Source organism: Hemiscyllium ocellatum, chromosome 9, assembly GCF_020745735.1.
Source record: "Hemiscyllium ocellatum isolate sHemOce1 chromosome 9, sHemOce1.pat.X.cur, whole genome shotgun sequence".
NCBI classification, from domain to species: Eukaryota; Metazoa; Chordata; class Chondrichthyes; order Orectolobiformes; family Hemiscylliidae; genus Hemiscyllium; species Hemiscyllium ocellatum.
In genome coordinates, this window is record NC_083409.1 from 55,289,880 (window position 1) to 55,306,869 (window position 16,990).

At 38.7% G+C, this 16,990-nt stretch overlaps 1 protein-coding gene across 3 annotated transcripts in view; it reads left to right on the forward strand.

The window, feature by feature from the left end:
- The window catches only part of pde4dip (phosphodiesterase 4D interacting protein), a 465,593-nt gene that overhangs the window by 244,634 nt on the left and 203,969 nt on the right, over positions 1–16,990 (forward strand). For all 3 annotated transcript variants that reach the window (XM_060830337.1, XM_060830338.1, XM_060830339.1), the window contains one exon: positions 15,188–15,311. In XM_060830337.1, coding sequence (XP_060686320.1) covers positions 15,188–15,311 — 124 coding nt within the window. The remainder of the gene's footprint in view (positions 1–15,187; positions 15,312–16,990) is intronic.

The window sequence follows — 16,990 nt, forward strand, 5'->3', positions numbered from 1 at the left end:
TTGTATATTATTAAATCCTCGGGTTGACTCATTCTCTAACAACAATTGCTGTATTGGAAAACTGAACAGTGCATTGTATGCCAACATAAATCTCCCTCACACAGTGTTTCATTCTGCACTTATGATGCATGTTTCTATACATAGTTCAGTACAATGATAAAGGAGCTATATTGTATTTACTAGATTCCAGGCAGATGCAACCTGATATAGCCAATTGTTTCCCTTCTAGAAAGTGTCAGGTGACAGGACAATTTTAACACTTTTTGAGGAGGTCTAAAGTACAACTGAAAACATTATCCACAATTTTGACAATAATTCCATCTCCCATTATCACCCCTACAACAATCTGCTCTCAATTGGTTTTATATGATACAAACACAATGACCTGTATTAGGTGGACAATAACTTTTCACAGCAACTTCGTTCCAGTTTTGTCCCTTACTTTCACAAAGGTTGACATATTGCCAACTTTATAAAAGATTGAGTGAGTCATTTTCAGGAACATCCAAATCTCATTCTTCATATGAGCTTGTACGTGCTTTCAATTTGATCCTGATTTCCTCATGACATCACAGATTCCACTAAAGTCACCCAAAAGTGATCAGGAAGAGATATCGTTCCTAATTCCTTTCTTCAATAATGTGAACAATATACATTTCATGTTAGGCATACATCCTGACAAAAACATTTCAGATTGGAAATTATGAAGAGTGCAATAGAATTCACATTTTTTCCATACAATCAAAGTGCCTCAATACAATTTCAAATCTTTTGGACCCTGCTTAATATTTGCCTTCCCAGGGCAAATTCTGCTGAGGCCATCTGTCATTAACTGACCTCAACCCGCTTCCTGAATAAATATTAGAAAAATCAGAATAGGAGTAGACCATTCAATGAATTTATAGCTGAACTGTAGATGTTTTAATCACCTTGTTCAAATATGTAATGACGCAGTTCTGGTGCAGGTGGAACTTGAAACTGTGTCTTATGGCTCAGATAGGACTCTGCACCACAGAAATGGCTGGTCTGTAAATGTTGTTGAATCAACCTATTTAGAGATGGTATTATATACCTCTGGAGCAGGTGGGACTTGAACCCAAGCTTCATAGCTCAGAGTTGGGGGCAGTACACTGCGCCACAAAAACTCCTAGGGATGATCTATATATTAAATCCATCCATCTCCTTCAACTGACTATTGTTTACATTTTTGTCAAGCAAGAACTTGTTGATTTAACACTATTAATCAAAATTACAACTGAACTGTTTACAAGTCGCCACTCACAACACCATTTTAAGTACAAAATTAAACTTATAACTAGTTTAACAATGAACTGTGACTACAACTAAATAATTGGAGGAATTGAGGGAAAATGTTTAGTGATTTTCTTTATCAAATCATTTTCCAGCACTGGATATGTTAGTACTATTTGGTTCTTTTGTGAAGGGCGTATGTTATTGAGAATTTTTGAGCTACAGGTCACATGCAACCATTTGAACAACAACCTTAAGTCTAAGTCCAGACTGTACTTTGATTTGTAACTGATTTTTGTTTTGATTTGGGTTTAACAAAATTCGCACTCACTTGGAGAACTTGCACATATTATACAATAGAATCATCTGGAGTATATTCAAGGGCTTTCCGAACACAGGAAAGCATAATATGGAATGTGCTGGATCAGGCATAAATATAGGGCACACAGTATGTAGCAAAAAAGTATGTTCCCTACCCTTTGATCAATACTGATGTCAAACTATGAGCATAAGGTGTATTATATATTTGCTTATTTGATTATTTTTGCAAGAGTTTACCTGTCTTAATGCTGTCTTCATCCTCCTTCTATTGACCCTTTTTTTCCATGGACATGAAAGGTTACTTCTCAATCTGCATCAGTTGTAGATTTGCATCAGTTTTGCTGGTCAACACTCCTATGTAGAAGCTATGTGCAAACCAAAAAGCAATTCCTTGAAATCAGTCTTCTGCTCTTTGCTTATCACCCCACTGGTGAGCTGACAGCATAGATGTTCCGTTGGTATTCCTTCCCATTTTATCTTAGGAGGAAAATGAAAGAATAAGCATAGGATGCCTACCATTGTCCCTCTTACCATGTGATCAGAAAGTTTCATGCAAGCTACACAAGTTTGCTCCTTAACTTACTACAAAAAAACAAGACAGAGGGCCATACATCTAACCAAATTGCTGCCAAACAATTAGGGGGTGTGCGGATGCCCAGTCGATGTTGACCCAGTGGTGAATGTAAAAATACCAGCTATTGCAATCAAATTGACACACTTGCCTGTTGTTGTTCAGGGAATTACATTCAAAGAGAACCTGTTCCTGCATGCTGCAGACTCACTTCCAGTAAAACACCACCATAACCATGCGACTGTCATGGAACATGGCCTGCCATAACCAGCCTTTTGGGAAAGCAAGTGGATGTTGGATAGAGTAATAGATGGTTCTGGTTAGGATTAGTGACAGAGAGTGGGAACAAGTGTACAGGAGGTAGGGTGGAAGTGAGATAATGCCAATCAGAAATAGGGGTACAGGAGGAGGAGGAATGTGCAAAAGGGCACATTTTCCCCTTGGCTTCACTTTAAATGCAGACGTTGGTGTCTCTATTTCTTTCTGCACCATGTAATCCCATCCCTTCTGCCTGATTGGAAGGAAGATAAATGTAGATGCCATAGACAATAAAGTAACATTAAACTTTCCACAAACATGTGACATCTGAACGTGTCAGGGATGTTTTGAAGTGTTGTCACGTTTCCAGATTATGATAGTTACTATGTAATGAGCTCACAATTAACTCCCATTTCCACAAACAGCAATGTCATGGTGTCCTGATAATCCTGTTTTTTTTTCTGATGTTGCTTGTAGAATAAATATTGAATAGGATACTGGGGATAATCTCTTAAAATAGAGCCATGCGTTCAACCAAGCAGATCTTGGTTTAACATCCCACCCAAAAGACAGTGCCACCTCCCTGCAGCATGCATTCAGTATAACACTAGAACGTTAACTTGATTTTGTTTCATAACACCAGGTTATAGTCCAATAGGTTTATTTGGAAGCACTAGCTTTCGGAGCGCTGCTCCTTCATCTGGTGGTTGTGGAGCAAAGGTTTACAGTGTGATGCAACTGAAATTATACATTGAAAAAGACCTGAATTGTTTAAGTCTCTCAACTTTTAGAATGACTATGTTGGTTTCAGTTCTTTCATATGTAAATCCCAGAACTTTTTTAAAAATTTACATTCTCAAATGAACTTTAACAATACATATTTACACATCTTATACTTCATAACCACCTGATGAAGGAGCAATGCTCCAAAAGCTAGTGTCTCCAAATAAACATGTTGAACTATAACCTGGTGTTGTTATTTTTAACTTTGTACACCCCAGTCCAGCACTGGCACCTCCAAATCTTGATTTTGTTTGCAAGCCATCGAGATATTGTTGAACCTAGAACCGTATGATCCTTGGTAGCAGTGTGGTAGAAGAGGGGCTGGAAGAAGAAAGGGACAGAAATGCAAGACACACAGAGATCAACATATATAACAGAGACATAAATGGGCTCAATTTTCTCTGTGAGGGGACAGGTTTTGAATGTGTCAATGTTGGGCTCTACATTATCTGATTTATCATATTTACAGCCCTTTACAAATGACTAATATCAATTTGATATCTGTTTCATGTCTGTGCTGGTCAATAAATGTCATACTTTAAATGTGGTACCCACCAAAGCTGGCTCATTTTTCTTTGGTTATTTTTCTTTTTGCTGGTACAATACAATTCAGTTTGTTTTAATGTTCTGCACAATTAAGTTTCAACTTTACTGTTGCCAAATGGTTTGAAGTACAGCTGCTCAGGGTACATGTTACTATAAATGGAACTGGTGTAGAGTATTCCTGTGGGGCTTCTCATATACTCTGAGGCTTACACACCTGCTTTCCCCTTCATACTGGTGATCGCTAAGTAACCTGAGCTGTTGCAGCAAAGGTATTGGATTTACTGTTTAAAATACAGGATATGTTGAATTTCAAGCTTTCCTCTCCAGATTTAGATTGTGTTTTTGCAGTGTTGTATAGCAGCTTTGGGATTTACACTCTGCGCAGTATGGTATTTTAATTCTTATTGCTTACCTTCCTGTTAATCATATGACATTTCTCCTGGTTTGTACATCTTTCCACTTTGTATCACTTTCCTAGGGAAATAGGAAAATTGTCTTTTTTTAAATCTTTGGAGACTGGCAGTATTGTTAGCTGTTTCTTTGGCTGCATTCTGTAGAAATGCAAACTGTAACATTGCCCTATGCAATGTCATTATTAAACTTCCTATGTGGGCTGGCATCACTATAGGCTTTATATTAGCATTATGTTATTGCAGTATTGATATGAGTGCTGCATTGTCAAAGCTGTGTTTAACACAGAATTATAAACTGGGATCCTACCTGCTATCTTAAGGAAAATGTAAAATATTCTATTGTGCAATCAAAAGGAGAACCTTTTTTTTAAAAAGTGTCTTGGCCAATATGTCCCTTTCGTAAAATCTTAAAATGAAATAGTAATAGGATTGTAGGATGCAGCAGGAGCTCATGTGGCCAGTCATATCACTTTGTAAGCACGTTCCAATTAGTCTTGCAACCCCCCCCCCAAAACCATTTCATCATAATCCTGCAAAATTTCTCTTAAAGTATTTGTTAATTTCCTTTTAAAAGTTACTTAAATCTGCTTTCCCAGGCAGACATCACATTCCCAATCATAATAACATGCTGTGCTAAAAAAAAAGTTTTGCCAATTAGCTTCGAATTAATTTAGTTATAAATTCATTGTGGAATCTTGCTGAGCACAGTTAGTTGTGTTTGATGATAGGCACACGTCAGCACATTAAGTTGCAGCATGGAATAAAACCTTTGTGCCTAATCTTTTGTAGTGTTTGTTTTACTTTGCAAGCAAATGCAATCCAATTTATAGTAACATCTCTGAACAGGTTGATTAGGAAAATATAAACTATCACCAGTCATCTATCTCTATTGAGGGAACAATTCTATTATCCGCCAGGACCACAATAGCTTTAACTTAAAGTACTGTAGTTCTCTTCAGAATGATTGCACCTGTCAAAGATTCCTAGTTATAATAGTAGCTATCAGCTTCTGCTTCACTTAATATTGTCTCTTTGTTCATAGTCAATTCAATCAGTTGAACGACGAAATAAAATTAGGGAAGAAATTAAAAACAATGGACACTAAAATTCTTAACAATAGAAAGTTTAGATAGAAATCTCATTTAAATTAGATTCATACTGGTGTGTGAAGAGAGTATATGCTAGCTTTTGAAGAATTGCCTTCCTAGCCCCAGAAATAACCAGGGATATCCATATCAAAATCTCAATTTCCAAACTACTGGGCTGGTTGCTAAAAAAGCGGAGTCATATTTGATGCAGTACAAAATGTTCTAATGGATTATTTGTGTTTCTGTGGGCCTTATTGACTATGTGACAAAGGCTTTGAATTCAAGGGACACTAAAGTAGAAAGTTAGGAAGTCGCATAATAACCCGTTTACAGAAGCATCATAAAGGATCAGCAACAGGGAAGACCAATAAAGTAACCAATATAAATGGGTTCAAAGAATGGGTAGTCAATCTATGTTTGCTATTTCCAAAACAACTTAAATTGGTATGGATTTATGGTTTTATTTACCATTTGAAAGCAATGGAAATTTTTACATAAGAGAACTGATAGGTTATAGTAAGAAGAACAGATGAAAATATCCACTTTGGTTCATTCAACATTGAATTTGAATCCACAATTTTCAAAATTTGCAGCTTAGTGCATACATAAATCATAAAATAACTTGCACTTGTAAAACAGCATATATCAATGAAACGTCAGCTCTTTCCTTTTCCCATAGTTGCTGTCTGATCCTTTCAACATTTTCTGTTTATCTTCCAGTTTCAAGCATCTGCTGTTTTTTTTTCACTGGATTGTACTTGTTTCTTGCCCAGCCCATTATAGTATTCAGTTGAAGCAAAATGATTTCCTTTAATCAGATTGCTAGCTGGACATATTAAGAGGGAGAGGAAGAATGTCCTTACAATGAAGGAGAATCTGAAATAAAGGGTGGGGGCAAAGAGAGCATATCGAACAGGGGTTTGGAAGGAGAAAAACAACAGGATGTTAACCTGAAAGTGAGATGAGAATGTGAATTTATAAAGGAGAAACACAAGTGCAGGGGGAGAGATGGTGTGAGAGAAATGGTTCGTTTGAACCAGAAAAGAGAGACTGAACCAAAAGCAGGGTGTAGGATACCTGAAAAGGGATATGGAAGGAAAACTAGATTAGGAGAATAAATTAATCCACCAAAGGAGGTGGTATTAACTTTTACTTTTACTGGTGGAAAAAATGTGTTAAAGCCTACTTTGCACCTCACCTGATTTTCTTTTTTCCTCATGAATGTTAATGATGCAGAAAATCAAAATGAAAATGGGCTGCTGATTGGCTACCACCCATTTCACCTAACAATTAAAATGGAATAACACCTGCCAACTTTGAACAAGATAAATTAAGGTGAAGCAGAAATGAGAGGGAGAGAGCAAGGGATGATAAAGTGGGAGAAAGATAATAGAAATAATCAGCAGAAAAGAATGAAAGGATAAGGAGTTGGGAGAGCTGGCAAGACATAGGGCATGTAGTTCACCTCTACCAGTCCCTGCATTCTTTAGAATTTGAGGTTGAGATGGCTTTTAACCACTTGCAAAAGATTTTGAAGCATATTTAATATTTTAGTTTCTATTTACTGCTAGTGTTATGAACACGAGCTGCAATATAGCCAGACCTTTAGAAATAGTGGAGTGATTAGCATGAATATAGAAGTATCTATCAAAATGGCCAACTGCACATGTGCAACTAGCTTGGTGATGTCATTTACAGGCAGAATGAATCTGCACATGCACAACTGATATCACTATATTCCATACATAACGTGACGCCAGCTGCACATGCAGGGACGACCCAATTGATTTTCAGGGAGCAGAAACAAAACTTGGGAGTAGAAACATTGGATATGAAGTAATGCAGCCTTTAAGCCAGGTAGCTTCTCAAAATAGACAAGGTAGAGATAGCAGCTCCAAGATGAATTTGGACTTGGGCAAGCACTGATAATACCAAGGGCTTTTACCCCCACTGCTGAACACCACTTGAGGTCTGGCTCCAGAATTTAAGCGTCTAGCTGGAAGACAGTTGCACCTGTCATTTGGCAGTGACATAGCGCTGTTTGATGGCGTTTCTGTGCTTGGGCACTTTTTGCTCCACCTGGAGGTGGCGTTCCTAAGAAACACAGTCCAAAGAATAAAATAAAACTTTTGCTTAAGCTTCAAAACGATATGTGACCAGCCCTAAATATATTCAATAACAGTGACCAACTGGGAACACTGGCTAGAGAATTTTGTCCAACCATTTGTACGTGTGTCTAATGTGGGAACTGTATGAAACATTCTACTTTCATTAAAGCCAGCCATCATCCAAAGAAAAAGTTGTTTAACTGAGGTGGAAGGAATATTGGCAACTTCCTGTGATGCCCTGCCTCAGTATCACATCCACAGACTTTACAGCTATCTCAGTGTTTTATTAATAGTTCATGACAGCTGTGACCTTTGCATTTGCAAATGGACCTGACAGCAGTCTTAACTGCACTAGCAACAAAATATGACCTTCTCAATTGTGCAGACTGTTGTAGCATGGAAAAGGCTATGGAATAGTTTAGAATGACATACAGCTTTTTCCCCCACACTGGAATGAAGTTTAAAATGTTAATACATTTTAAACCTCTCGTCCCTGCACAGACTGTATAAAGGCCAATGTTATTTGTGATACATTCTGTTCTCCAAACTTTTATACAATATGTTAAACTTAATTACTAACTGCATTGGCGTGCCATAGCTACGGTCAGACTTCTGCATAGTGCAATACAAACTCCCATAAGCAATTTTTTTACAATCCTATTGCATCTTATCTGGCATCAAAGGTTCTTTGATGGACACCTTTTGTATAGAGTAGCATATAGCTGGGAAGTTTGAACTTCTGATAGCAGAATAGTGCTGCCTGAATCCTTTGGAGAATGTCTCTGACACTGACTGTAATGTTGGAGATTATGATTCTTTGTTCACCTAGAGATTTACCTCTTCCTCCTTGTGTTGTTAATCTCAGGAAAAGGTCAATAAGGAGCTATCAGGAAAAGGAAGACCTAGGAAAAACACCCTCTAATAACAGTACTCACACCCTCTCTCTCTAAACCCCCTTTCTGACAATATGTTCACTCACCAGCTCCTCAGCACCTGACAGTGCTCAGTCTCCACATAACACTACACAGTCTCCCCTGTACTTGATGCTACTTCTGAGTACTCATCTCCCACCACATCTTTCCCAACAATGCTCAGCCTCCTTCCTAAAATGCCTCCAGATGACTAGTAGAAGTGAATCATAAAGTATGAGTCCATTCCATCATCTATGCTCCGAAACAGTAACTACCAAATAATTTGGTGAGATTTTAATAATCCCAGAATTCATGAACACTATCATCACTGCAGAAGTAACGCTGAGATGAACCTGAAACACGCTGTCATTTGCACAAAAGTAGGTTTTTAGAAGATATGCAGCTAGTGACTTTTGTGAATTGTTTGGAATTTTGTACATTTTCTAACTTGTTCATGCAAATAGCTGGTATCCAAACTGTAGGTACAAGCACATTCTGTAATCCGAGACTTCAGTCTGTGCCTGTCAGTATGTGCTTGTTTGTAGAATTACTACTCCCCTTGTGCACTGCATGCAGGACATCTTACCCATAGTTGGCTAATCATTAATCATTTGCTTCATATGTTAACTAGGCATTCAAAATAGCTTTCTGAGAAATGGTTTACAATTTCCAGTGTATTTGAACACATAATAACTCACGGGGTCCAATTTACCACTTGTAAATGGAATGATAAGCTCCAAGGATGTCAAAATATATGTAAATGTGACATCAGAGCTATTGCATACTTTGGAGGGTTAATTCTCCAGATAAGTTAAACTTAATTCATCTGTTTTGGAAGACTTGGCATGTTCATCTGGAAAGGAAACACCACAGAATAACTGCGGGACTATTGTTACAATCACCATAGAGACCATTGACTTTTAAAAGAAATTTGAACTTCCAGTTAATACTTCAAAGTATGACACAATAAGACTTTATGGTTTAAGACTTCTACTGTAACAATCAGACTAAAAGCATAATTGTATAAATTCTATTATTGTAGGTAATATTTGCTTTAAACTATAAGAACAAAACCTTCTCCACTTAAAATAACAGAAAACCCCACTTAACATATGTATTTGACATTGCACCTTCTGTTGTCATTCAATTTTGCCAGGGCAGTCCAAGGTGATTCTTAACTCCAGTGGGTTTACGTCTATTCCTTTTTGTGCTAAACTGGTAACTTTTGTAAGATATTGTGTTATATGTTATCTTTATTAACTTATTTACCAGCTCACTATGTTCACTAATACTGGGTTCCTGTTCATTCATTCATACCTGAGCTGTATACTGGAGGTGAGAGTTGATGCAGATGAGGCAATAGCAAGAGGTAGACCAGCTAGTGGGAAGGATTTTCCTGGCAAGGACCTAAGGTATCAGTTAAAGTGTGTTTGCTTTAATGCAAGGAGTATGAGGAATAAAAGTGACGAACTTAGAGCATGGATCAGTACCTGGTGCTATGATGTTGTGGCCATAACAGAGACATGGGTTTCTCAGGGGCAGGAATGGTTGCTGGATGTTCCAGGGTTTAGAGCATTTAAAAAGAATAGGGAGGGGGGATAAAGAGGAGGGGGTGTAGCACTACTAATCAGAGAGGGTATCACAGCTACAGAAGCTTCCATTGTCGAGGAAGATCTGCCTTCCGAGTCAGTATGGGTGGAAATTAGGAACAGTAAGGGAACAATCACCTCTTTAGGGGTTTACTACAGGCCTCCCCAATAGCAGCAGGGAGATGGAAGAAAGCATAGGTCGTCAGACTTTGGAAAAATGTGGACGTAGTAGGGTTGTTGTAATGGGTGACTTTAACTTTCCCAATATTGATTGGAACCTCCTTCGAGCAGAAGATTTGAATGGAGCTGTTTTTCTAAGGTGTGTTCAGGAGGGTTTCCTAACTCAGTACGTTGACAGGCCGACGAGGGGAGAGGCCACTCTAGACTTAGTGTTTGGAAACGAACCGGGGCAGGTATCAGATCTTGTGGTGGGAGAGCATTTTGGTGATAGTGACCAGAACTGCCTCACATTCTACATAGCTATGGAGGAGGAGAGGATTGGGCAAAATGGGAGGATATTGTTCCATTGTAAAGGCACTATAGGCATGTGGAAACTGTTTAAGGAACAGTTGTTGCAAGTGATGAATAAATATGTCCCTCTGAGACAGGCAAGAAGTGATAAGATAAAAGGAACCTTGGATGACGAGAGAGGTGGAGCTTCTCGTCAAAAGGAAGAAGGTAGCTTACATAAGGTGGAGGAAGCTAGAGTCAAGCTCAGCTCTACAGGATTACAGGCAGGCAAGGAAGGAGCTTAAAAATGGTCTGAGGAGAGCCAGGAGGGGGCATGAGAAAGGCTTGGCAGAACGGATCAGGGAGACACAAAGGCATTTTACACTTATGTGAAGAATAAGAGAATGGTCAAAGAAAGAGTAGGGCCGATCAGGGATAGCATAGGGAATTTGTGTGTGGAGTCTGAGGAGGTAGGGGAAGCCCTAAATGAGTTTTTTACTTCTGTCTTTACAAAAAGAAACAAACTTTGTAGTGAATGAAACCTTTAAAGAGCAGGTGTGCATGCTGAAATGGATAGAGATAGAGGAAGCTGATGTGCTGAAAATTTTGTCAAGCATTAAGATTGACAAGTCGCCAGACCTGGACCAGATTTGTCCTCGACTGCTTTGGGAAACAAGAAATGTAATTGCTTCACCACTTGCGAAGATCTTTTCATCCTTGCTCTCCACTGGAGTTGTACCTGAGGAATGGAGAGAGGCAAATGTAATAGGGAAATCTCCGGCAATTACAGACCAGTAACACCTTGTCGTCTGCAAGGTGTTAGAAAGGATTCTGAGGGATAAGGTTTATGACCATCTGGAAGAGCATGGCTTGATTAAATGCAGTCAACACGGCTTTGTAAGGGGCAAGTCATGCCTCACAAACCTTATCAAGTTCTTTGAAGATGTGACTAGAATAGTTGATGAGGGTCAAGCTGTGGATGTGGTGCATTTGGACTTCAGCAAGGTGTTTGATAAGGTTGCCCATGGTAGGCTCATTGAGAAGGTCAGGAGGAATGGGATTCAGGGGAACATAGCTGTCTGGATACAGAATTGGCTGGCCAACAGTAGACAGCGAGTGGTAGTAGAAGGAAAGTATTCTGCCTGGAAGCCTGTGGTGAATGGTGTTCCACAGGGCTCTGTCCTTGGGCCCCTATTGTTTGTAATTTTTGTTAATGACTTGGATGAGGGGATTGAAGGATGGGTCGGCAAGTTTGCAGATGACACAAAGGTTGGAGGTGTTGTTGACAGTATAGAGGGCTGTTTTAGGCTGCAGCAGGACATTGACACGATGCAGAGATGGGCTGAGAGGTAGCAGATGGAGTTCAACCTGGATAAATGCAAGGTGATGCATTTTGGAAGGTCAAATTTGAAAGCTGAGTACAGGATTAAGGATAGGATTTTTGGCAGTGTGGAGGAACAGAGGGATCTTGGGGTGCAGATACATAGATCCCTTAAAATGGCCACCCAAGTGGACAGGGTTGTTAAGAAAGCATATGGTGTTTTGGCTTTCATTAACAGGGGTATCGAGTTTAAGAGTCGTGAGATCTTGTTGCAGCTCTATGAAACTTTGGTTAGACTGCACTTGGAATACTGCATCCAGTTCTGGTTGCCCTATTATAAGAAAGATGTGGATGCTTTGGAGAGGGTTCAGAGGAGGTTTACCAGGATGCTGCCTGGACTAGAGGGCTTATCTTATGAAGAGAGGTTGACTGAGCTAGAACTTTTTTCATTGGAGAAAAGGAGGAGGAAAGGGGACCTAATTGAGGTATACAAGATAATGAGAGGCATAGATAGTCTCTGGCTATCGACTCTATTTCCCAGGGCAGAAATGACTAACATGAGGGGTCATAGTTTTAAGGTGGTTGCAGGAAAGTATAGAGGGGATGTCAGAGGTGGGTTCTTTACACAGAGTTGTGAGAGCATGGAATGCATTGCCAGCAGCAGTTGTGGAGGCAGGGTCAATGGGGACATTTAAGAGACTCCTGGACATGCATATGGTCACAGAAATTTGAGGGTGCATACGTGAGGGTCAGTGGTCGGCACAACATCGTGGGCTGAAGGGCCTATTCTGTGCTGTATTGTTCTATGTTCTGTGTTCTAACCCATTACTAACCCATTATTTATTATACAATGGTTTCATTCATTTCATTCATAAAACTGCAGTTCTATTGTATATTTTACTATCACAGGATAGACCGAATTAAAATACCCCTTTCAACTATTACCACTTTTTTATACCTTCAATTCTTATCAGCCCTTGCTGATATTTACCTCTGAATAAATATCAAAGACGACTAACCTATTCAGAACAATGCCATCCCCACCATCAGTCTTCACGACCTACCCAAAACTATGGAAAGATTATAATATTAATCAGCCCTTACCAACCGTCTCTCAGACCTGAATACATTACGAACACCAATCGTTTTCCCCAATTAGTACATACTTATTAAATACTTTTTAACTGGACTGTTATCCCTTTAAGAAACTAACTGTCGAATAAATGAAACTCACACTGGCAAATAGTCAATAAATCTCACAACCTAGCTATGGTAATCCACTTAATATCCTTTTTTCTCTTATTAAGTGTGGACATAATTTCTAACTTATTTACAGCATTTATGCCTAGTAGTTTTACTAACACTTACTAATTTAAAGACAAACGGTCTACCACTTCTTAATTATGCAAGCAGACCGGACAAGCACTCTTAATCCCATCAGAAGTAACTGCCACCATTTAACAGGTGTTTAACCCATCTCCTGTCTCAAACCTTTGAATACTATAGATAAAACAATGTAAAACCTTGGTGATGGAATTTTAATCTGTGTAAGAACTGTATACAAAGAGGCTACTGTAAGAAATGTATTTTGAGATTCTATTGCCGTCTCAAACTTGTTTTACTGCAGTTGCTGAATAAAGAGGACATTTTAGCCATTCACCCACTTTGGTCATTATTGAACACGACCCCACACTTTTCACACCATATCTGCCTTTCATGGTGAGGGTTATTACAGATAATAGTCCCTCTAGTGCAAGCAAGACCAATCTTCCAACCTCATTTCAAATTGTCACAAACTTAGTTTTTAATGTGAGTGAAACCTCTGATGCACACTGCTGTGTTGTGAACCGTAGGGACCTGATCTGCAATGTTATCTTGCACCTCTGGCTCAGGTGGGACTTGAACGCAGACCTCCTGCTCTAGCGGTAAGGACACAACCATTATGCTACAAGAGCCCTCCCAAATTTTTTGTTTAAGTGTTGGAGGAAAATGAATGAATAGTTTAAAACCTAAATGTTTACAACTTAACATTTTTAACAACTTCTTGGGAGTTTGGAGACAAGCATTTTAACCTAAATGAAACATCAATTCTGCTGCTGTTGTCTCCACATGTGAGCTCTTTACACCTTCTTTCCAGAAAAACAACTCTTGCCTCCCTTTTAATCTTTTTCAGTTTTACCAGCATGCCTGTTGTTGTGCAGCAGTCAAGAATAGGTCTTACAACCCCCTTCATTTACTCTAATGACATTGTTCTGTTTCAAAACTATCTTATCAACATTATTTGTAACATCATTCTTAAGTCCTAGTGTCTCTTTCTACAAACATCTCTTTGATAGATTCTGAATCTATGCTGGATGAAAAACTGTAAGATTAAAGTTGTCTAATCATTACATTTGTCATTAAATTTTTTTTTATTCTTCCATGGGATATTGGCCTTGTGAGCTGTGCCATCATTATTGCCCACCTCTAATTTTCCTTACACTAAGTGGTTTGCTAGGGCATTTCAGAGGGAAGTTGAGAGTTTATCACATTGCTGAGTCTGCAGTCACATGTGAATCAGACTAAATAAAAACAACTTGTTTTTTCCTAAAGGACATTAGTAAAGTTGATGGGTTTTTACAACAATCACTATGATCACTAGTAGAAGAGATTTTAATACAACTTTTTCATTTATTCAAATTTCATTGTGGAATTTGAACCACTTCCCCAAATATTAGCCTGGAAAACCAGGTTAGTTGACAATATTTTGTGCCGCTGCATCTCCAATTCATTTTTCTGGATGTTTGTACTTTATCCTTCTATTTTCATACTTTAAAATGCAACAACTTAAAGTGTTGTAACTAAATGTGACAAGTAGTACATTGATTTATTGACATGGGGAAGTTTCTACCATCTGCCATAATGAAGAGACTACCAAGTGAACAATAAAAATACTGATGTTTAAATATCAGTTAGAAGACTTGTGTGGGTGATAACAATATCTTCAGATATAGGAATGAAGTCAAACACAGAATAAATATAAATGGAACATTTTGTCCAATGACAAGAGGGCACAGTCAAAGAAGGTGCATCCCAAGTAATAGGCCAAATATTATTGGGGTACACAATGGGGTGAACACTCCCACAAGACATTTTAGCTATGAAAATCCTGATGGGTAAGAAGGATGATGGATAACTGAGAAGCATATAATGGCGATTTGGCTGTATAAACAAAACATCAGTGTTTAACTGCCTTCTAAATCCTATATGAAGAGAAGGTTTTTTTTCAACAACATAGTCTAGTGATGAACATCTTTTGACATTGTAGTGATTGAAATGAGGTCAGCCAGCTGGACCTCAGAGAATGAGTTCCCTGATTGGGGTTGTTAATCTGGTTCAATCAGGAAGCCTTGGCTGACATAAAAAAGGTTGAGTGCCAGAGATACTGACATTCTGCCTCATACAGAGTCAGACACTAGTACTATAGTCAAGGATTGTTCATCTGTAAATAAAGAGTGACTTGGTAATGGGATAATGGCCTCTGGAGTTATTTCAGCAATGTGAGCAAATAATAATTTTCTCCTCTTACATTTATCAGGAAAGCTGTGGAAAACCTGCACAACCAAAAAGAGGCCGACATTCACCAGAAATATGAAGAGAGACAACTGGAAACTGAGCATGTGCAAGCCATCTTGCATAATAAGATTCAGCTTCTGCAAGAGGTGAGTGAAGATTTGGGACAGCTGCGGTCTTAATCTGTGCTTCCTTAATTTAACTCTCCATCATTTGAAGTAATTTGTTTTGTAATATCGCAGCATAGATGTAGAAGGCCCTTTAGCGCATCTTCCTTGCCATTGGGAAAATCTTTAATTTTCATAGCCTACCTCTACTTCAAACAAGCCTCAATTATTTTTAAAGGATGTTGTGCAGTTTTATTGTAGAGTACTTAAAGTACCAAGATTACAGGCTGAATTCTGTACTCTCAGATCCTTCCTCACGTGAACCATGCCAAATTGTAATGCATTGTGGGGTCTTCCCACAGCAAGTGATGCTGTCTTAACAGATAGCCAAGAGTTATCAAAGTAAAGATGTTGGAGCAGTCTTGAGTACCGATAGATCTAAGAATAAAGAAAATATACATCAGATGAATTACTTGGGATCAGTCCTCATTTAAGTAATCTGGATTTTTAAAGTGGCAGGAAGGCAGACTTTTCCTGCTATACATGTTATAACTAATGAATTGTCACATAAAAACAAAATCCTCAACTTGGCTTTATGTCGCACTTGTTAATGGTGTAAATTGTTACAAGTCATTTTGGAGGAGCATAATCAACAAAGTTGACACTGAGACAAAGAAGGAGTCATTAGGACAAGTGACCAATGACTTGATGAAAGAGGTTTTGAGGAAGATTTTAAAACAGGAACAAGGCAGAGAGGATGGTGGGGGGAGGGTGGTGGGGGGGGGGTGGGGGAGGGGAAGTGGGTGGAGTTCCAGCTTTTAGAGCCTAAATGGATAAAAAAAAGGTGATAATGTAGCAAACAACCTTTTGGGAGTGGGGGCACAATAGCCCAGAGTTGAAGAAAAACAGAGCACTTGGAGGGTTGTAAAGTAAGTTGAGTGTTTAGAGTTAAGCAAGTATGAGATCATAGAGGAGTTTGAATATGAGAATAAGAATTTTAAAACTACGGGTTTTTGGGGGCCAGGAAACCACATAGGTGATAACATTTAGAAACGATGTGTAAATGGGACTGGATGCAAGTTACGATACAGGCAACAGAGTTTTAGGTTAGCTCATATTTATGGCTGATAATTGGTAGGTTAGCCAAAGAAAGCACTGGAACCAATGAGTTTGGATGAATCAAAAATACTAATGAGAGCTGTGGCAGAAGCAGAAACATGCTATGACAGACCTTCAAGCAGCAGCTGTTCCTGCTTTGAGAAATTCTTTCAGCTCACTCACCCAGGTTAGATTTTGCTTGGACTAGTGATGGTCCATGTTCAGAAGTGCTGGCTGGGCCTAGTTCATTTTTTGGTAGATTGAGAAAGGTGTTAGTGCAATTGTAATAAATTGTTGAGGAACAACATTCCCATCACTTCCAGTAGAAAGAATTGCATGAGGGTTTCATGGTGCAGTTTACTAATTGGTACAGCAAAATCAGAAGTGAAATAGATTTGCATCAAAACCAACGATTGGGATTTGTTCTTTACTCCTAAAAGGCTCCCTTGCTAATAGTTGAAGAACTTCATTTAGAGGAAAGGTTTGGAGTGTTGCCACCAATTACAACTCCTCCTTCACTGCTATAAGCTTTCTTGTCTTTTTAGGGGGGAAAAAATGGCAAAGCTATCTTTTCCTTAATGTGATATTGATTTAAATTAGAGTACGGGTACAGTGTATAATGA